The sequence below is a fragment of the Alosa pseudoharengus genome, unplaced genomic scaffold, assembly GCF_046254945.1.
Source record: "Alosa pseudoharengus isolate Yale_2024_CS ecotype anadromous, Long Island Sound unplaced genomic scaffold, YU_APseudo_1.1 YU_APseudo_1.1_scf_8, whole genome shotgun sequence".
Lineage (NCBI taxonomy): Eukaryota > Metazoa > Chordata > Actinopteri > Clupeiformes > Clupeidae > Alosa > Alosa pseudoharengus.
In genome coordinates, this window is record NW_027468870.1 from 32,222,600 (window position 1) to 32,245,557 (window position 22,958).

Below are 22,958 nucleotides of genomic sequence, written 5' to 3' on the forward strand. Positions count from 1 at the left end.
ATATAACTTCATTAAATATTTTCTTGATTAAAATATGGCTAAAAAGAGATTATGATGATTTAAAGTGAAGCTTTCAGCAGTGAAGCTTTCATTCTTATGTGTCCGAGAACAAGATGGAGTTTCTCGAGATTACTGTTTTTTTCCTCTTTGAAAAATGAATGTATACAGAAATGTTGTAATAATAGGTGAATGTTTCATTGATATAGGATTTTGTCTCTCATTTTTTACTCTTGTTGGGATTCCTGTTGGGTGACAGTTTGCATTGCTCTGACGCAGTAGGCGCGGTAAGGCACTGAGAGACTTCAAGTCCCATGATTCAAGTCGTGTTGCATCATCAGTACGATCTGATTTTCACATCAGGTTAGGCAACTTCAGACTCTGCTGGCATCAATTCACCATGGGCTTTTTGGGGGGTCAAAACTGACCAGGTCTCTTTCTCTGCAGTCACCTGCTTTAAAAGAACATAAAGCAATGCATTATTTGGATGATGAGACATGTTTGACTATATCCATTACCACTACTAAAACAATTCATATAAACACACTCTAATCCACAAGGAACAAAATTATAATCTCCTGAGCGTACCATTAGATCTTGACGCTCTCTGTCCCATACACGTTGTAACCCTCTCTGTAGGTAGCAAAGTTCTGTGTGTTTGCCGGAGGAGCAGGTTTGAAGTTCTGAGCATTTTTGGCTAGTTTGAGTCTTTTGGTCTCCTGGTGGGACTTATAACAGAACTCCACCAGGGCCACGGTCATGGCCAAGCCCAGTCCCCCCACCAGGATGTAGAAGACTCCAGCCACATTACTGAGGCTCAGGGCACTGGTCTTGTCCTGGGGGGGCAGACAACACTCATCAGGCACTCTCAAGGGCAACACGGAAGCAGCATCAGAACAACACAGGAACCCCCACCCCACCCACCCACCTAAATAACTCTAATACAAGTCCCAGGAAACACATTTTTACTTTGTAAGGAATCAATAAATTAACTTCAGATCGTGGGATCAATAACAAGCTGATCTATGCAAAATGATGCAAAGATATAAATCATAACTGATAACATTACAGGCATTTATCAGTGAATCATTTTGAGATGCTTCTTCTATCAAAGTACCCTCTATAATGCTAAACTGAGTTCGAAAAGGCATAGCCTCTTCTTCCCCACATGCCCTCCAAATGTACCCCAAAGCCAACAGACACTGATAAGCTCTATTAACTACACTGTCCTCAAAGAGAAGCCCTGGGGCTTTAAACAAGAACACTTTTAGTGAAATAACAGTAACAGCTTGAATAAAAGTACAGTAATCATCTCCTCTGAAGTCATTGTTTTCGGAAGCGGGTCAGTAACTAACAGGTCAATCCCTTTCTGAACTATAACGTTAACCTCACTTTTACTGTCCTGCTTGTGCACAGGGCCTAGTTTGTTAGTTTTTTTTTTTTTACCTACACAGTTAAGGTGTAAAGTCACAGGCTTTGATGAGGTGAATTACAACCATTTTGCTGTTGCAAACTCCCGAACCCCCAGCTATTGGAATATATTTATAAGAGATTTACCATTTGCATTTTAACCCTATGAGAGCTTCTGTGGATTCCACCTAAGAAGGTGGCCTAGGCTAGAGCCTTGTCTAAGAGAGAGGGACGCTGAGAGAGAGAGGATGGGACCCCTGCAGTCTCCCAGAGGGTTAAAGACTGATTTATCAAATGCCTTAACTTCATGGAGAGTGATGAGCAAGTCTACTTATTATGACGGTTCACCTCCAAACACCTCTGCCAAGCTCCACTCTCCAGCACCTAGTCACCTGCTGGAGTCTGGCAGACGCTACGTTTGTGCTGTATCAGATTAAGGAGACTTGTCTCTCGTTCACACTGCATAATGTTAAAGGATTTGATATATTCAACTGCCACGCAAATAAGTAAGGACACCTATAAATAAATTCTCAATGAGGGTTTGGCAAATATCACTTCAGCAAAATGGTTCTAATTCAGATTCTTATCTAAATGGTGTCTGTTTGGTAATAACAAAATGATTACATACTTAACATTTCTTCCAAGGCATGCTGTGGCTGTTCCACTATCAATCACAACAGTTTATGTGTGTGGGCAAATTAAGAGATTACTTGAAAGAATGGCAATAATATTACAAGTTATGAGGCCTTTTTGTCACTTCTTAGACTGCCATGTCCCATCTTAAGAGAAAAGGGTGTGAATAAATGATTAATGGGGGTCATTTGCAATCCATGTCTTATTCATCCGTGTGTATCTCTTTATGTTTGCATTCATAAAACACTATGTGTATGAACAATGAAATTCAGAATGCAGTTAGCACAGAAAGACCTGCAGCGACTGACCTTGCTTCCCGAGTCCTTGGTTCCACATTCACCCTTATCGTACCACCATTTGTTTTTCAGCTTGTCTAAGATGCCTTGTTCACTGAGTTTCAATACTGCAAGGTTTACAGGAGTTCTTCACGTGGGAAATAACATAAATAACATTGTATTATGTTATTTTATGTTATTCAAGTTTTGACTACTTTAGACTTTAGACAAAGCGATAATGCAGGGTACCTGGCCCGATGACATCACAGACAGCAAGCAGTAAAACTATGTTACCTTTCAGACAGGAGGTCTACCCTAGAGAGCCAGGCACTACCTCTATCGCTTTGAGTAATCGGCACACACTGTTCCAAAAGAGAAGAATTGATACAGCAACTAGAATAACAGAATGATATATGGAGAGAAAATGCAGTGTTAACTCGTAAATATGAATTGATCCATGTAGCTTTTTTCAACCGGTATTTCGCAAGTTAGATCCTACAGGAACCCTTTCTTGACTAACAGACAAACAAAACCAGCAGTCATAGAGATGTTCACGTTTCCTAATAGTTGTTATTGTTTGAAGGTGGTAGCCAAGGTCTTACAAAAAAGTAGCCCAATATCATAATATTCTAATTGAAGATATAAACGTCTTATCTATGATTCTGTGTGGTAGGCCTACCTACTTTGTTCTGACAAACAGTGTTCCCTCGTATAATGCAACCAGATTGGTTTGGCAAATATCGCTTCAGAAGAAATGTAATAGAGGTATAACAGAATTGCTCTCTGACACCTTATTGAGTAACTGAGAGTTCAAAAACACTCCCAGCGGGAAGCAATTTTGACGGGCTATTCTTTTGAAAGGCATTATGGCACCACCATGACTGCTAGATTCCCCTGTTTATTCTCTTTCTGAAAATGATGAACGGTTGTATTTAACATGAAATATATTGTATTCACCACTGCAGACTTCAAAAGTGTTAACTCTGGTGAGGGGTTCAAAACTAAAATGCCTCTTTTCTGAGTTCTATGGTGGCTATTCTGGTAATCTGAACCAAATTTAGCAGTACTGTACTTATCCTCGTTACCCAATCCTTTGAACAGTTTCAACAGCAATACAGTTTCTTTCAACAATGAACACTGAACTGGATAAGATGAAGTTACATCAGTGTCAGAATGTAACTGCACAGCAATACAAAGCCAAACAAACAGAACATCCATACACACATAGTTAAAGGCACTGTTGGGGGACCTGACATAAATGAGCAATGGTGAGAACAATACCAAACCATATTAAAATGTTCAAACATATAACATTAAACAATGGTATAGCAAGAGTCTAAATGACGCTCATTTAGTCTGATTAAATTAGATGATTAGATTAGGTGTGTAATTAGCTGCTCTACAGCCTGAGGAGTAAAAGATACAGAAATAATAGTGGAGTTTTGGGGGGGGGGGCTGTGCACTATGGGGAGTCACTGTGAGGGAGCGGGGATAAAGTAAGCACGCCTGTTTTCAGAAGCAGAGGCGTGTTCACGAAGCCCCCTGCACAGCTGCAACAGTGACAGCAGGGCGGGCGCTTAAGCGGAACTCTGTTGCATTTTGAGAAGCGCCCGTCCAAACAACCCAGTTAGCACTGACGGCAACAGCTGGCCTGCTTGGCCCTCTGATGTTAACACCGTCGGAGTCGGACTTGGCCTAGTAAAAGGGGAATGGAACATTTTCTGTGCACGTAGCGTGCGCGCCCAGAGATTGGGCGGGCAGGCGGACGATTCCAGAGCGGGCGTGGGCCATGTGAAGGCCGTGCTCGCTCAGGAGTCTGCTGCTCGTCGGGGGGGAACGAGGCACGAAGGCACCAGCTGCGACACAGACTCACCAAAGCAGTGCTGAGACACTGCGCTTTGGCGAGGAAGGATGCCCACACAACTCTAGATATTGACTAAAAATCTGTAGTGCATAAACATTTGGTCTGAAACAAAGTTTTTAGAGCATATCGCTCTAGAATCTTCGGTCTGAACCAGGGTAAAAAAAAAAAGCCATTCAAAATACATTAATTTATGGTGATGAGCTTTTAGACGTTCAATCTGACCTTTAACAGTCAGAGGGCTTACAATTGCAAGAAAATGTCCCTATGATCCTTAGCTCATTCTTCAGATGAGATTTGGTTCACTGTTGTGAAAATGAACTGTAAAAAAAACAATTCAGTGGACTATTCACTAGACAAGAGGGAGGTTGGTAAAAGGCTGAGGGCCAATAAACAAGTGATCTAAAAAAACATAATAACCAGGCTCAGTAGAATGGGCGCCTCAGGTAATTCCATACTGACAGGTCACTCCACAGGGTATTGCAACACGGCCTACGCAGTGGCCAGGTTCAGTATGCTTCATGTCTGCACGGCTGAAGCACTGCGCCTCTGCCGCAGTAGAGTGTCCAACAGGCCAGGACGCCGAGAGAGGACAGAATGCGCTCTGACACCTGCAGCTCTCAGCCCACCTCTGGGGAGTGTGTGACTTTGAGCCGTACAGTCAGCGGAGGACAGACCTGATTTAACAGACTGCCACCCGGCCAATGCATGGAGCCAACACACCGTAGGATGACCGCTGCCCAATAAAAAAAATATATACAATACAGTATATGCATACATTCAAGCTTACAACATAGCATATCACCAAAACACTTCAGGTATCATAAAAAGAAGGTTTCAGTTTGAATGTACTTTGATATGTGATGAACAGGAAGTATGATATGTTTTTCAGTCATTGCTCTTCTGTGGGCCTTTGTTTTGGCTAGCATGTTTAACTGGTTTTTAAACCACATCTATGAGAAAAGTAATATTTAAAAAATATATATAAAGAAAATTAAAATAAGACAAAAGGTAATAACATCCAAATGAATACAAACAACAAATACTGACCCAAATCAAACTAGGACCATGAATACTTCATGCAAGAATGTACAAAATAAAACATTAAAATGACCACTTATTAAACTATAATGATAACATTACATGAATTAATCATGAATTTGTTTGACATTTGCCATTTCTCTTACATAATATATGCAGTTTCAATTAAAGATCAAAAAGTAAAATATGCACTGACTTGAAATGTTAGGATTGATGCTGTTCCCTGCATGAAATATTTGGCCAAAAGTTTTCATAAAAGACCTTGCTAAACTGAAAATGAAACAGAGCTGAATACATATTAAGATTATTTTTTTCTGATCACCTCAACATACCCTCTCTCAGTGGTTATTACATACAATATATTTAGCACACAGCGTTAAAGTACAAGTGCATGCATTTTTAGGAAAAACAATCTGAATAAACAGGAAATGTGGCGGTCAAATGTGATACCATAACATGGCTGTGCCTACCCTTTTTTTACCCAGAAGGCCGAGCACATTGCCGATTGGACGGGGCAGCCATCTTGGGGGTCTTGTTTAGTGTTCCCGTCCCGCTTACGACCAGGAGGGAATCACTGAGAGCAAGAGGCCCAGAGTTGGATCTGCCACGCGGCTCGCAATGTGCTGAGCGCACAGGGCTGCGGAGTGCAAGCAAAGCACGCAGAAAAAACAAAGAAAAAAAAAAAGGAAAAAAAAAACACAGTGGACACACGGCCACCGCTGTGAGTGTAGTGTTTGTTTGTGTGCATGTGAGAAAGAGAATATGTTGTATGCCCAATATGTTGTATGTAGGCTTTTAAATATAGTCTGAGTGACAGAAGGAGTGTGGTCTAAGGGGGGCGTGTGTGAGTGGGAGAGAGAGACTGTTGTTGTGTGTAAGCTCCTATATGTGGTATGAATGTGGAAGGGAAAGTGTGTGTGTGTGTGTGTGTGAGAGAGGTTGTCTGGGGTGTGTAAGCTCCTACGTGATATATGAATATAGAGAGCTAATGTGTGTACTTGGGAGATCATAACAGGTCAAGTGCAGGTCAAGGTCTACCCACTTTCAACTGGCTCATGGATATGTGCCGTGCAGGGGGAAAAAAAAGGTGTGGATTGGTCTTGAGGTTTTGTCAGTCAGAGACCAACCAATCAGAGCCCTGGATGCAACGGGGCTGGCATTTCCTTTCGGTGCTGGGTCAAAGTGGGCAAAAGATCATTTTTGGTTTTTATTTGTGGTTTGATGTCTCTTAGTCATTAGAATTCTCACGTTTGCCTGCAATGCTTAGTCCCCTCAAGACAACGCTGCTCGCCTCGCCATCCCTAGACTATTGCACCCCCCGTCTCCCAGTTCTGCCGCCTTCCAGAGGTGCCCAGTGTCTACGCTGGGACACAGTGGGCCATGACGGAGCTTTCATAGTGGATCTGTTGTGGTGGTGGTATTGGCATTATTCAGATGCTACAGTCTAATGCTCTTATCCATAATGGCAATATGGTCTAACCCATATTGACTGAGGGCTTGTACTGTTTTAAGAAATTTAGCTTCATTCATGAATGCTGAATACTGACTGACTTGCTGTTTCTTAGTAGATCGTGGCTGTTATTTTTTTCCCACCCTCTATTGCCCTGTAGAAGAAAAGCAACCGAAAACAACTGCTGCCTTTCACGACTACAGGGCAAGCCACTCAGACTTGGACTGAGGTCTGCTCACACAAACACACCCACATACTCTAAATGAACTAGCTAGCATCCCCTGACTGAACGCTATCTCTGCAATGCACATTGAGTCTACAGTATGTTCTGTACTTAGAGAGATGCACTACGGTTAATTATGGCAGCTCCAAAGAGCTGCACACATCTACACACACAAACCTCCGGGGGCACCAAAAGGTGCAACTCTTTCACTTGAGTCCGGCCAATAGCCTTGCGGACTTATTCTTATGATGGCCAGCATCACTTACTGCTCTTCTTCCTCTATTAGCCAAGTAAAGGGTTCCCAGTTTGATCTTAGTTGCTTGATAACAAAAATGCAAAAAGCTACACATTTTTATTTTGTTTTTTTTCTCTTCAAATCTGATAATGGTTCTGTCACATTGGGCTTGGTTAAGGCTGTGGATACGCCCAGTGTATCATAATTTTTAAAAGCTGTAAACAGCCTTGCCGATTACTCTTCTCTCAGATACCCGGTTTTTGGTGACATTGAGGCTGACCTTGGAGTCCCCGCCCCCGCTGCCGCACTCTCCCTTGTCGTACCACCATTTGTTTTTCAATTTGTCCAACAGGCCCTGCTCGTTCAGTTTAAGTACTGCCAGGTTAACAGCATTTCTTGAAACGATAAAACATGACTTGTAAGAAAATGAACAGGTCCGTGAGAAATCTAATATATTAGAATGTTAGTAGTAATAATAGTAGTAGGACTATTAAAGCTGTGGTATATAGTAAGAGTAAATGATTCACAAGGGGAGCACGAGAAGGACAAATTGGTTAATTAGTTAATTTCACTGTAGTGAAGAGATAGGAGTGAGAGTAACAAGTGCTCTCTAAAGCAAAGAAAGTGTTGATCCGGAAAAAGTGGCATGGAGGGAGGTCTGAAGTGAAGGGTGCGGGATGGGGACACTCTGTCATCGAGAAGAGAAAAGTAACAGCAACAAACAGCATGCAAGTTAAACATTCGGCACAGAAAACTGAGCAGCTTAATGCATTAGAAAGAACAGAAAGAACAAGAAATGCATAGGACTTAAAACTAGAAGCAAACGCTAAACAACTTGACTCAGGAGCTGACAGAGACACATAAAGCAAGGGACAGTAGAGTCGGGGGGGGGGGGGGTTCAAGGGGGTTGGGAACATGACAGACAACAGTGATAACAATGGAACGAAGAAAAAGCCAAACTATGTTAAAATACTGGTAAACGAAAAGGGAAACTTTGCAAACAAAGGAAAATGATGATACATAAAAAGTAATTAACAAATTTAAATTAAATTTAAACGGAAATATGTGATGTATAAATGGTAACACAAGACAAAAGACATCACTGTCAAACTGATTACCTCAACACACAGGGGAGGAGGGATTAGACAAGATGGGAACAGGACAGTGAGTGTCGCTGAGGGCTTATGGGAGGGCTGTGGGATGCTCATGATGCTCATGATGATGATGATGATGATGATGATGATGAATATGTGTACTATGATGATGTAATTGTGGTAAAATGGATGGATCGGGGGAGGGGGGGGGGTGAAATGGCACTGAAAACATGACCTGAAAAGGGTTCATGGATCCCTACGTGAAACATGTTTTCACTGATTTGAGGGTAGATGCATGTTGTGTATGCATGTTCATGTTGTATGATGGGATACTGTGAGTTTGTGTGATTTGTTTGAAAACACAAACAGAAGGTAACCAGAGGACTACTTTGACAGCAGTTACAGATACTAACAGACAGGAAATACTGTGAATGTGGCTATGGCAACAGTAAACAGTATGGCAAGTGGTATGTGTGTCGGACTGGGGCAGTGGGAGTGAAGATGTGGCAGAAACAGAAACAGTGGACATGAAGTAATATGAACACAGGAGACATCAGGGTAGGTGGAATACTATAACAACATGGACGATTGTTATATTATCCCACCCACCTTAATGCCGAGCCTTTGGGCGTGGCCACGCCGTATCCCTTAGAATCCAGGTTCCCGCCGACTTTCATGGTGTCGCAGGGCTTGCGTTGCTCGATGTACTCGTTCATGGTGGACTCCAGCAGAAAGGCGAACTTGCCCTTCGACTTGCGCACGCGGGCGACTCCGTCGGGGGTGGTCTTGGCGAACACTGAGGGCTCGGCCGATTTCATGTACGACCACATTTTTTCATACACTGCTATTTTGGAGCGCTGTGGATATGAGGGAGAGAGAAGACCAGGAGAAGAGATGTACAGAAGATGCTGGGAATCACAGAGCTGTGCCCGGGCTGGCACCACAAAGTACAAAACAAACCCAAGATATACAGTATACCAAAAGACTATGTGAGAGTGAGAAAAAGAGAGAGAGAGAGTATGTTTGTATGAAACAGAAATGAACATGGCATAAAAATGTCACACAATATAGGCTCATTTTCCACATAAAGAAAAAAAAATGAAACCCTTTAAATCAAACAAAATCACAGTGACTATGGGGCATAAACTAAGTGACTGCTATAATTTAACAGGTAGGTAAACATAGCATGACATAAACCGACACAATCTTACTTTGTCATTTTTGATATCACAAAATATCAACGAGTGGTCCTCCCACTGAAGGAAGCATGATTTTTGCTAGATACGGCAAAATTGGGTCGTGAAAATGTCTGATGGATTGGTGATATGCACTCTGAAGTTGACTCAGAAATACACTTATGCTCAGCTAACCCCTAAAAGCAAGTACCAGAGCTTGACAAATATCCAGTGAAACAATATGAGAGTAGAAAGAAATCCTGCTGAGCTAGCTCCACAAAACTTAGCTTGTGCGCAATCTTTCTCTATAAACCACTTCTCACAGTGAAACTTGCCCAGAGCCCACTCCAAAAAGCTGTCAGTATCAGTAAAACCCGTGAAATGCCATCATAAGTTCTCCTGGTTAAGTCTTTTGTGTGCCGTGTCACCGTTTTATTTCAATAGCATTTCACGCTTTGATGAGTTGGCCATAAGGGAGCCTGCTTTGCTTTGCCTTTCTACAGAGATGCTCTACTCATAGTGCAAAAGGCTGGGCTGCTAAAAACGTGTACGAAAAACATTTGTAACCCTGTGTTGTTGAGTTCCCTAATTATGCATAGATTTATTAGATGGTCTATCTTTTTACATGTGGCTGCACATTCATTAGTGCTGTGGTTTTTCAAATGTTGACACATATTCTACTGCATAATGGAGGGCTAGCCAGTTATAACCCGGGAAAACAGTTATATCCAGACTGGGTTTTATACAGTAGAGCAAGCAAAATTTGGGTGCTACATCATTTTGGATGTGTCCTCCCAATGGGTCTTAGGGCTTTGACTACCTGTAGTAAACTGAGTCCAATGATTTGCAAATAATTCAACTAATATACTCTGCAAAGGTTAATCCCACAAATATGCCCAACATATTTGGTATAATTTAATATGCTAAACAAAAATGTTGAAATAAACTGCAATGGACTAGTGACAAGAAATATGTTAGGGTTGAAAGAGAGAGTAAAATATACACAGGAAAACAGAGAGTGTTAGAGAGAGAGAGAGAGAGAGAGAGAAAGAGAGAGAGATGATGAAACTCCAGTGTTCCAGGTGAAGGTCAGAGAGGAGAGGAAGCTGTTTAATATGAAGGAAGTGACATAAATGGATGTCTCCACAGAAACCCTGTAAATGTCAGGGGGGGGGGGGTCGTTTTAAATGCCAGCCCGATGGCCGGCGCAGGCCAGCTCCACCTCCACCAACACAGGAGCAGGACAAACACACTGGGCTAGAGGAGGAACACTGATAACACTGACCATGTTTTGAGACAGTTTTCAACTGACCATGCCCGTCTGTCTTTCTGTCTACAGTATGTCTCTGTTTCGAAAACTCAAACAGACAGAGCGATAACCCAACAGAACTAGCAAAGAACATATCCAATAATAGACCCTTTTCATGTTGTGATTGTGCTCAAAACGTGCTGCTGTGTCCTTTAAGAGGTTGGCATAAATGTGTACTCAGTGTGCTTTGCCACATTGTATCGTATACTGTGTACATGTGGATATAGCTGAAATGACAATAAAGTGTACTTGACTTGATAGGCAAACAATACCATCTGTGCACTACCGGTTACCGCGTTGAGCCCATGCTGTTTAAGTGTAGTTCTGTATGATGGTATTTCATTATAAAAAAATGTGTTCTAGTCACATTTGATGGAAGTTACAGATACACCACATGTCTGAAGGTTCAGCCTGACCAGAAAGCAATATGCTATAACGAGACAGACCACAGCTAACCATTACATCCCCAGCAGTTTCTGATTTATGATCAATTTCACAGTGTAACTGTATCAGGCGGTGCACATTACTGATATGAGAGCTGTTTCCCTTTCAGTAACTTTTGAGGGATTACTTTTCACAGTTCACTGCATCCGCTGATATGCGAGGCTGAAAAGAAAATGGGAACGTCTAATGTCTAATGATGTTATGGCATCATGTCAACACAGAGAACATTAACAGCACACTGGTTTGATAGAAATGAAAGGGGATGTCTTGTATCTGCAGATCACTGTGTTTAACATGCAGTTTGTTGTTCAAGTGAACAAGTGAAGTTTGTGCAGAGAATGTGCACGTATGTGTGTGTGTGCATGTGTGTGCATGTGTGTGTATGCATGTGAGTGTATGTGTGTGTGTGCATGTGTGTGTATGTGTGTCGGGGGGGGGGGGGGGGGGGTCTGACAGTGTGTACATGAGTGGGCGTGTAGTGTGCCTCTCCCTGCAGACCAGAATCAAAATGTTAGAGAAATGTTATTAATCAGTCTGACAGAACCTTAATTAAATGCGCTGTAAAATGACAAGAGGAACGAGAGAGAGAGAACGACGGGGGGAGAGAGAGAGTGAGAGGAAGCGAGAAAGGAAGAAAGAAAGACAGAAAGAATGAGAGCATACAGACATTTGATGCACTTACACAAGACGGTACATTTCGCTTTGCATGGTTAATTCAGCATTTCCTGTGTTCCCAGGCTAAGACAAGACAGGTAAGGCAAGCTCGATCTCACCCAACACAACTCACCCTAAAGAACTCTTTTGTCGAGCCAGAGTCTAGTGTACCATAGGCAATCTCTGTCTGCTTGGCCAAGTCTTCAGCACTCTCAATGGGGGAGACCATCCTCTCCACGGTGAGGAAGGCTGCCAGGTTGGCAGTGTAGGACGAGATGATAATGAGGGTGAAGAACCACCACACACCCCCAACGATACGGCCTGAGAGAGATCTGAGAGAGAGAGACAGAGAGAGAGAGAGAGAGAGAGAGAGAGAGAGAGAGAGAGAGAGAGAGAGAGAGAGAAATAGGCAGGAGAGCAGGAGGCTCACTTTGAGTTAGACCCTGAATTTTAAGGACAGTTTTTTGAGGGAAATTCTAGTTTAGTGCTCTGAGTCCAGTGATGTGTTTTGCCTTTGCTTTCACCTGGTATGACCCAGCTTCTTCCTAGGCCACACAGAGCACAGGACTTCAGAAGGAGGAACATGTCGTTCCACTCACCTGTCTCCAGAGAAAAGCTCTGCTCTAAACCAGAGCACTCACACACAAACAGAGGTTTGGCTAATGGACAAATAACACGGCCATCTTCACCGGCCTATCTATTCCACTCTAAATCCAAAGAATATGAACTGACATGTCATGAGTCATAAACTGTGCTGGATTTTAAAGGAAAACATGCATTGGATTTTGTTACATGTTAACTGAGTACCATGTACAATTCACCATAACAACAAAGACTGTTTTCCCCCCATTTGTGGATATTTGTGAACCCACTTATGATGCTGTTAGTTGTTACGTTATCTTCAGAGGACAAAGCTCCGTAAGATGAGATGTAAAAGAGAATGCCTCATGTAGGTTACGTGGAACAAGGCCAACAATAACAACGCCTCAGGCACTGATTTCTGAATGCCACTCACAATTTCCGATGACCATGGACAGAATGAATGACGACGACGACTGGGCACACGACGTCTATGGTGGAATGAAAACACGACGTCTATGGTGGAATGAAATAATGGTGAGGAGGACTGATCTGGTGCGATGGAAGGAGGTGCAGGGTGGGGGGGTTGTGGAGAGGGCTGGATCAGTCTTCCACTGTAAAATGGGTTATATGCACCAGGCAGATGACCGTAAAATGGGAGAATATGCAGCAAAAACACGGTAACCCTCCAAGAGGCATGCACGAGAGAGACAGAGAAACCAACACCCACACACACACACACATCAACGTGCGAGTGATCACCCGGTGCATTTTACAGTCAAACACATGGTGAATATAAGCTATTCGAGTGGATGCACAGCATCACATGCAGCAGGCAAAGCCAGTAAAAGGTAGAAAGAAGTTCAGTGTTTGAGAAAGTGCGAGAGAGTGAGAGAGAGAGAGAAAGAGAGAGAATAGAGCAAGCGAGAAAGACAGAATAAGGGCGACTGAGAGAAACTGAGAGCAAAACTACAAAAAAAATAGAAAGGGTAATCGAAGCGAGAGAAATAAAAAGGAATAAATGAAAGAGCGGTAATAGCATTACTGGAGAGGATTGGAGAAAGGGACCAGAGAAAGAGCAGAGAGAAAGAGAGGAAGAGAGAGACAGAGAGAGAGGAGGAGTGAGAGGCAGACTGATAAATAATAACCGATTTGCTTCAGGTCCCGTTTTCCAAATAAGTGGCTAAAAGAACTAGGGCGCATGCAGATCTAATTGCATCACTTGTGACTGGCGTTTGCGCGCGGTAGTCACAGGCTGCAGCGTTAAAATGGCTTACACTGCAACCAACAAAAAAAAGTGACCGACTCAAAAGTAAGAAGTCCGACTGAATATCAGAATTAGAAGAGAGAGCAACAGAACCTGGCAAATGAAAGATGCTGAAAACAACGATGATGTCATGGTAACCAACCAATGCAAAACAAAAAGAATGGATAAAGTGCAGAACAAAGACACATGCAAAACGAATCCCCAATACCATATATGCACCATGGGCCCAGTGACAGAGTGAGACTATGACAGTAAAATGCAGAGGGAGGTGGAGGTGGAGACGGGTGGATGTGCTGGATGACAATGGAGAGAGTGGGACCGACTGAGCACCAACCTTGGCGAGATATCGCATCCCTGCTGCATGAAGGCACCCAGAGAGAACCACAGGCTGTTAAAAATGCCAAAGTCGTTGGGCGGGTCGGGCGGGGACTGGGGGTCTTTGGCCTCGTCGCTCTCGTCCAGGTGCCACTCGTACGGGCTGAATCGGCTGACCAGGAAGAGCACCACGCTCACGCCGATGTAGGCGAACACGATGCACATCCAGATCTCGTAGGCCAGCGGGTCCAGGAAGGAGAAGACCCCTGGCTTGGATTTCTGGGGCTTCTTGATCATGATGGAGATGCCCAAGCTCATGAAGGGCTTGGAGAAGTCTATGACCTCCTCCCTCACCAGAGTAATGGTGAGAGGGGCAACGGCAATATCGGCTCTCTGGAAAAATACGAGGTGGTCAATCACACAGTACACCCGTGCAGACATACATGCAGACGACGCCGAGCCAACACAATGTGCCATAACAACACAGCTGGTCCATTACTGAAATAAACACATATAAGTGCACAGGTTCATTACAACACTGCAATAAATACTCTATACCTACTCTTACTCTTGTAGTCTAAACTTTCGTCTTATTTAATAACCATATAGGAAATCTTTGTTCTGGGTCATTTAGGATGAACAAGAGCCAACAGTGGATTAGTCATACATAGGTACACATGAGGACAAACATAATGTAGTCACATGAGCATGACAGCTGGGCAAAATAAATATGCTGACCAATAAACGTGGTTCAATGAAGCATTACATGTTAAGGGGGAGTCTGTTATGTCTCATGTTAGTCTGCCCATACGTATACTTAATTAGTCCTGTATTTAGCATAATCTCTTACTTTGTCTCCATGGAAGGCATTGTTGTTTGTCAGACACAAATAGAACAGAACTCAAGAGCTCATTAAAGACATGCACAAGTACACCCAGTCGTTAGACTGTGACTAGGGCGCCATCGTGAAGAGGTCTGAACAGAGACACTGTAGTGTCCTGTAGGCCGTGTTATGGAAATCTTAGGCCATTTGAAGGGTTCTTATCAGAGTGCTCACAGACTAAGGCAGACATATTTTTGACCTCTTCACTCTGGAGGTCTCTGGACCTCCGTGGAAAGTAAAGTTGGCAGACATTAAAACAGACATTCAACTCCATGCAGTAAAAATGCAATAAAGCTGGGGTTGACATTCTGTTGATCTCCCCCAGTGATTTCACATAGACACAGACATAGACACACAATTAAACCATGACGCACACTCACATCTCTCACAGCCATACTGTCTTTTCTTGAGGGCCTACTCTCCCCCTCAATACACACACACACACACACACACACACACACACACACACACACAAACACACACACACACACACACACACACTTCTTCTTTCAATGCCACCCCACGTCAGAAGCTGATGATTTGTGTATGAATGGCAGGAAAGCGGAAGTGAGGGGATTAATGATTAGGTGGCGACGAGCTGCCTTCAAGCTGATCATCACCCCCACGCTTTCACTTTCTCCTCCTGTCTCTCTATAGAGCGCGTCTATCGCTCTCTCTCTTCCCCACCTATAACAAAGAGAGTTAACATGCTCCAATACTCTCCCGTACTGGAGGTATCGGAGTAGCAGCCAGTGAGAGGTGAGAGGTGAGAGGACTTGAGCTGCGCAATACAGTGGATTAGACACTGCAGTGAAAAGAGGCCCTAAGACCAAAAGACCTGTGTGAAGCCAGCAACACTTAAAGACTTATGAAGGTCACACACAATCACTTCCAGGTCAAAAACGCCATTGAAATGTACAGACATAGGATGCACATTTACATGAAAGTGATGGGAGTGTATTGTATGTGATGATGTGGAATGAGTATGAACATCAAGATGATGTCATCTGTGAAATATGTTCTTAATATAACAACCACAAACAATAGCAATAACTAAAAACAGTAATTTTGTCAGGATTTTCAAATTGCACAAAAAAAGTTACTGGGGCATATTAGTGTAAACAGTAGCAAATTTGCGCTCTTTCTATGTGAGGTGTGTCTACTACATGGCTTTTATTTTGACAAGAAAATGAGAGGTTTGAGTGTCTCTGGCTTCATGTCAACTTTAATATTTTGTCCACCTGGGTAGTAAAAAGCGCCACCAGGTCTAGACTTACCCCATATACCAGTTCACCCACCATCCCGTTCCAGGTCTTGGTTTCAGGGTCTCTGGCCCCATACTTTCCATCAGCAACGATGGACAGTTTGTATCTAATTCCGACATGTTTTGCGATCTCTGACGCTAGGTCCACACAGTAGCCCTCATAGCGCTCATTCCCCTCCAGCTGCATATAGTTTTTCTTGTACATCACATAGGGAGCTTCCTGTTAATTAAACGTAGGCTTGAGTTTGTCACGCACACACACACACACACACACACACACACACACACACACACACACACACACACACACACATACACACACACACACACACACACATATTCAGAGAGACACACGCGCACACCCATTCACACACATTCAAAAATGCACGCACATACATACAAATCCACAAATACTGACCCACACACACACACACACATGCCAAACATTAAGAAATAGGCAGAAGAGAACATCTACTAAAATGTCCCTGATATGAGAGCATGCATGCATGCTTTCCAACGCATACTCAGAAACATATACACTACTAAAGATGAACACAATGACTTCAACATTAATCACATTACACACAAACATCTACATGCACACATTATACCAGTTCACAGGTAAGCACAGGTACAGAATACACACATCCCCAACCAGGACTGACGACACAAAAGTCAACGTGTGAAACCCCGACAGACTCACACACACACACACACACACACACACACACACCCTCCCCCCATCCCCCTACCCAACATCACATCTACCCACTCTCCAACCCACTCACAGACACACATACACACATACAAACACACGCACAGTTACACACACAGACACACACCTACCCACCCACACACCCACCCACACCCACACACACCCACTCCCACACACACACAAACACCCACACACACAGACACCCACACATACACACAAACACAGCTTGCCCCATGACAAAACAAGCTAACCCAGTGCACAGCCAAATGCATCCAGTCTCCATCGTTGCACTGGCACAGAGCTCAGACCAATAGCATAGTGCAGTTGCAAAAAAAAGGTCAACTGGATTCCAATTACTGGGGTGTTACTGGGACACAGATGCAGGCGGACAGTGCATTTGGTTTGCCTCGGCTTAGTGTGGGGGTGGGGGGAGAGACACGGGTGGAGAGGTGGAGGAGGAGGTGGTGGAGGAAGAGGAGGAGGAGGAGGCGGCACTCATGGGAAAGGGTGGAGGGCTACAGAAGGGATTGGGAGGAACTTTTTCTTTTCCAGTTCATTAAGTAAATGGCACTGACTGGAGATCACTGCTGAGCGCAGTGGAATCATTTTTTCTACATTGCCATAACATCCAATACAGTGTGCAAAAGGGAGAAGTGCATACTTCAATGGCAGACAGCATTTGAACAAATCATAATGGAAAAAAAGTAGGATGCATTTAACCTCACATCAGAAAATGGCTGCAGCCTTGGTGTTAGAGTCAGTACAAGTAGAGCAGAGCCAAGCTGAGGTGGGGGCACAGGGAGCAGAGGGGGGGTTAGAGCGTGCTAGTCTTTGCTAGGGGTGCGTGGGGTTGGGAGGGGGTGAGTAGTAATAGATGCTTGAGCACTTGAGGGTGGGAAGGGCAGGAATGACTGGTGCAATGGTTCAGTAGTCTGTGCTGAACGTATCTGTCCCTCGTGGTGCATGTGGGGTTGGGGAGGGGGTGGGTGGGTGGCCGCCGGCCCCCTCGGATTCCCAAGTGCGGATTGCGCACGCAGGATCATTTGTTTCTTTCGGAGGACGACGTGGACGTCATCCACTGCAATCAAATGTCAGCGAGACAACGGGCTAATCTACTTCCTGTGGAGTCAGATGAATTACTTCCCCATCTACACTGCATGCCCCAACAACTAACCCACTATGCACCGGATGTCTCAATGCTCTGTCTGTCTGTCTGTCTGTCACATTCTGAATTTGCCTAAGATGAGTCCATCGTAGGCAGAGTCAGAAAGAATGTCATTTCCTTTAAATGTAAGATAAGGCGAACCTTATGGTACATTTAAATAATGACCGTCAACCGTGGCTTATGGATCTAATTACTCTGGCTTGCTGGTCTACAATTATCCGCATTCCCTGCTCTGCCTCCAACTGCCTATGTTTCTCAAGCACTTTAATTCCAGGGAGGCGGTTGAACACAGGCTTATGTGCTCTGGTAATGGCCATAATTACTAGCCAAATCATTTCATCTTGGGTGTAACTGGTTATAAAATGCCTATAATTAGCACCTTTAGACTATATTGAAATTTATTTTTTCCTCATTGGCTGTGATCTTAAAGTCCTGCACATCGTATCTATGTATTCCTTCATATTAAATATGCTATCAGAGTCAGAGAAAGATATGATGCGCAGCCTTTGTAGTAGAATTTTGTGAGCTTAATTTTCTCTTGATTTAAAGCTATTTGTGAAGTTACTCTTACATAAAGTGCTCTGGTTCATACTGTGGTGCGGTTTCCTATCCAGGAGATATTGTTCTTTCATTTCTCCTTCTGTTCTCTTTCCTTCGATATCTCACAATCTATGTAAGGAAGGCATCACCATTCCCTTCCTGATGTGGTGATCACTTCATTTTTAATCCCACTCCCTTGGAAAATGTCAGACTTAATAAGCACCGAGGTATCATACTTCAGTACAGAACTTCAGGAGACGGCAAAATCGTTTTGAGCAGGATGAATAAAAACCACTGAGCCCGGAGCCCAGCGTTTGTTTATGTCCTTCTCAAACACTTAGTATTTGCTTCTCCAGTCAGGAAATAACCATTGCCATTTTCCTGCTGTGTTCTTTCTCTTTTTTCGTCTCGTGTTGATTGTTGGTTCACATCAAATCCAGAGTCATTCACCATTTACTTGATGAGGAAGAAAACAGGCTTCTACTTACGTATGTATGCAACAGTATGATTTTTTTTTTTTTAGATGCAATGAGAGCGCTAGCCTACACATGTCATTACCAAAGCCCGTATTGTGATGTCACTGCTACAACAGGCCACCGAAGTATAGAAATCAAAATGCTTTGGCACCCACACGGATACAGTTGAAACACTCTCGCGTGTATCGACTGTTTCAACATGTAGTGAGTGGGTGGAAAGCAACTCAAAAGAAAATGGTTCTACCCTCCCAGGACAGAATGTAACAATGGACACCTTGACCTTGAGTGGCAGAATTGTTTGGGTGGAACATTGAAAATCAGCATTGTAAAGTGTACCATAATAGTAGTGACCACAATTGTTCGGTTTTCCACAGAAGATGACTCGTTGGTAACCTGCTGGTCCGATATAAATACAAATTTCTCATATTCGTTCCAGTACCCGATCTGAAAGTGACACAAATATCAATGTTATTGACAAGCAAGAGACATTTTTCAAGCAAAAGCTTTACAGGAACATTAACTGCTTGCCCTTTAGGTGGAACATTTAATTAATTAAGCCAGTACAAACATGGTAGGATGGCTGTAGGGCCTCTCCTGATATGGAGGAAGCAGCCATACTTATAGATAGTGCCTGGCTCATCAATAATCAGTCGATAGCACAGGATTAGCTGAAATTAGCTGTGAATGAGAGTGTATCTCTGTGTCACGGAGGATGAGTGAGTGTGAGAGTGAGAGAGGGAATGAAGTTTATGTGTATATGTGTGTACATTCATTATTGTGTGTACATGTTTGTTTGTGTATGCGTGTGTGTGTGTGTGTGTGTGTGTGTGGGGGGGGGGGTCAGTGTGTGTGTGTGTGTGTGGATCTGTATGTATGTGTGTGCGCATGCTTGAATGTGTGTGAATAGGTGTGTGTCTCTCTGAATGTGTGTGTGTGGGTGTGTGTGTGGGTGTGTGTGTGGGTGTGTGTGTGTGTGTGTGTGTTTGCATTTGCAATCTTCTGTTTTTATGTCCTCCTGCAGGCACACAGCAGCAGATCCCCCTGTTTGCTGGGCAGTGGGTAATTAAGACTTGGCAGGTTGAATTAAGGCGATCTGTGCATGTAATCATGAGTGTCCCATTAACCTGACATAGAGCTGGCCTCTCTGCTCTCTGCTCTCCGCATGCCTGTCATGCAAGCATCACTTACCTTCCTGGCACCCCCGGGTTTCATCTCATAAACATCAATGGTGAAGTTTGACCTGCGGCCGAAGCTGTCGAACTGGATGTTGCCGGTCATACCTTGAACCTGAACCTGTTGTGCAGCAATAGAGAATCTACAATAATACCTTTTGCAATGACAAATTGTACAATGACAGAAATCATCTGGAAATGAGTTTAGCAACAAATGACAATAAGTGAATTGCTCAACAAACAGTTCAACAAATGTTGGGGGGGTATTGACAGTACTGTTAACTGTCTCTGAAAATAAATACCAACTGACAAGGGCACATCTTTTTTTTTCCTTGCCAGCACTCGGGCTCCATCCTACCATTTTGAGTGCCCGCTCTATGTCAATGCCTTGGCTCCAGGGCACGGCAGGGTTCGCCAAGCAGTCACCCGCGCTGCCCCGTCGAGAGATGTCCACTCGCTGTCTCCGGAGGTAGCGGAAGGCCTCGGCGATCACCAGGATGGAGTCGTGAGTCAGCGCAGAAGTGTACTACAGAAGATGAATAAGAGTTGTGAGCGCGAAAGACAAGTGCTAATGTAGTTAAATAGAGATACTTATTCAGGTATCACAGAAATGCACCGCTAAACAGCCACTTCAGTGTAGACACAAAAATAGCAAAAAGACTAAAGAACAAAAAAAACTGAGAGGGAGGGAGAGAGAGAAAGAGAGAGAGAGAGAGAGGACAGTTAAAGGTGCATTTTTAGAGCTAATGATGTCATACCTTCAGAGGTGTGTTCTTGGCTTCGGGGAATTCTCTCTCATCCAGTCGGTCCCAGCGCTGGAGGAACTGCTGCACGATGGGGTTCTCAGGGTTTATAACCTGAAAGCCTGTGATGTTGGCTCCACCCGACACGACCTTGTCTAGACTCATGTTAGAGAAGCCCTGCAAGGGCACGCGCAGGCACAGTGAGTCATAATTATGTCACACTATAGACTAATCATTTTACTGTAAGAACATTCATTTACTCAAAACACAAAGACAATAATGCAGGTGAGTTTGTGTATGTAGACGCATTCTTTGTTGTGTGTACTGTGATTGTACTTGGTCTAGACACAGGGTTGTGCAAAATTCCAGAATCTAATTGAAACTGGCTCTTAAATTCCAATGACATATTTTTAATTTCACTTGCATTTCAATTGGGGCAGCAAACAGGAAGCAGAATTGCAATTTGAATTTTGCACAACCCTGGTCTACACATATACAGACTTTTTTTTTAGTTGTCTATATTGTGATTGTACTCTGTTTTTATTGAATTTCAAGTACCGGTATGTAATGTTTGACTGCACAGAGACACTCACCAGATTGGCCAGTATGTAATGATACCCTCTGCCATTCTTTCCCGATATGACTACCTGTGGAAGAGAACAGATTGTTGAGTTACCACACAACAGATTCCTTCACAGAAAACTTGTCCTACAACTTGTGTACATTTCCACAAAATTACCCCAAAATCGTTCAGCTTTGTAGAGTGTGTTGTAAACTATTTATGTATCAATAATAATTTGGATAATAAAAGCAAGGCTTGTGTCCATCAAAACTGGTTCTTGCGAGTGTGTGTCTCCATGGAAACGCCTTTGCATAATGCCCAGCCAAATGTTACATCAAGACCGTAGCTTGACTACAGAGAGCTGGAGTTTACACTTGTGCACTCATTGACTGGGTGCTATTGATGTAAATCTTCTCTCTCAAACAGCACTGGCTAGGATTACTGTGCCACAGCGACACAGACAAGTGGCAGAATGGGATATAATCCCCTACTCAGCCTCAATCCAAATGGATCTGCCGTTATGATATTCCCTCTATTGTCGACTGTCGCCGGCATCAATCAACAAAAGCTGATTCACAAGCAAATATTTAACAATAAGGCATCCGGGATTAAAGAATATTTTCATATATATGATTTGCACTGAACTTTGGACCCATGTTTTATGAACTGTAATAACATACTGTATCCTGCAATTTATGCATGCTCACAAAAACCTTATTTCTCTCAAATCTGTAGCCATGCTCATGAAAAAAACACTGACTGAGAGAGAAAGACAATGAAGGTAAGAGGTCGTCCACATTGGCAATGATAACTATAATGATAACTGAAAAATACAGATTCAAATATCGCTCTAGCACATAAGAAAGGCCATGTCCTCATCGGACACTACAATGATAACAAGATTTCTAAAATCATTTTGGTGATTGATAGAAAAACTGACAGCCAATCAGAATCCATTACATTTTAGGCATCACATGTAGGCAGCGTGGATCGGCCTGAAGAGAAAGAGAGAGAGAAATGAAGAGGAAGGAGCATTTTACATTGTACTCATTGACACTGATGTGGAGGAGCAGGCCTTGACATTACTCCACTCTTTTCCCTCTAAACATTAAAGGGCAAAGCGCTGTCTTCAAGCAAGTCTTTTCACAACTTGAATCCTTGAAGGACAAGGACAAACCGATTTCAAACTATATTGCACAAACAAGATAGTAATGCAAGACATGTATCTACCTATTTAATCAAATTAATATTTAGTGTCCTCAACCCCTGTTAAAAATCAGATTGTGTACTTGTGAGTTATTATCTTTGACTCTGTCGTCCATTGATCTTATTACAGGGCATCATTCAGATTTAATCCTGTTTTTGTGTCGAACAAAATCCATCCTCTTTGCTTGCTCCTTCAGCGTGCCGTTCTCTTTTAAGTGTCTCCAGGACACGTGTTCCTGAAGGTTACCTTTTATGCTTTTCCAGTCATTT

General features: G+C 43.2%; 1 protein-coding gene across 3 annotated transcripts in view; it reads right to left on the bottom strand.

Annotated features, from left to right (window-relative positions):
- Positions 1–587: 587 nt before the first annotated feature.
- gria3a (glutamate receptor, ionotropic, AMPA 3a) overlaps positions 588–22,958 on the bottom strand; it is a 60,940-nt gene continuing 38,569 nt past the window's right edge. The window contains exons 5-15 of one of the 3 annotated variants that reach the window (XM_076275370.1): positions 21,514–21,567; positions 20,936–21,097; positions 20,536–20,703; positions 20,194–20,298; positions 19,342–19,449; positions 16,123–16,329; positions 13,982–14,355; positions 11,935–12,133; positions 8,829–9,076; positions 2,349–2,463; positions 588–833 (exon numbers count right to left, since the gene is read on the bottom strand). In XM_076275370.1, coding sequence (XP_076131485.1) covers positions 588–833; positions 2,349–2,463; positions 8,829–9,076; positions 11,935–12,133; positions 13,982–14,355; positions 16,123–16,329; positions 19,342–19,449; positions 20,194–20,298; positions 20,536–20,703; positions 20,936–21,097; positions 21,514–21,567 — 1,986 coding nt within the window. Of the gene's footprint in view, positions 834–2,348; positions 2,464–7,405; positions 7,521–8,828; positions 9,077–11,934; positions 12,134–13,981; positions 14,356–16,122; positions 16,330–19,341; positions 19,450–20,193; positions 20,299–20,535; positions 20,704–20,935; positions 21,098–21,501; positions 21,568–22,958 lie in introns of all 3 variants that reach the window. The other 2 variants (XM_076275369.1, XM_076275368.1) reach the window with 2 other exon arrangements.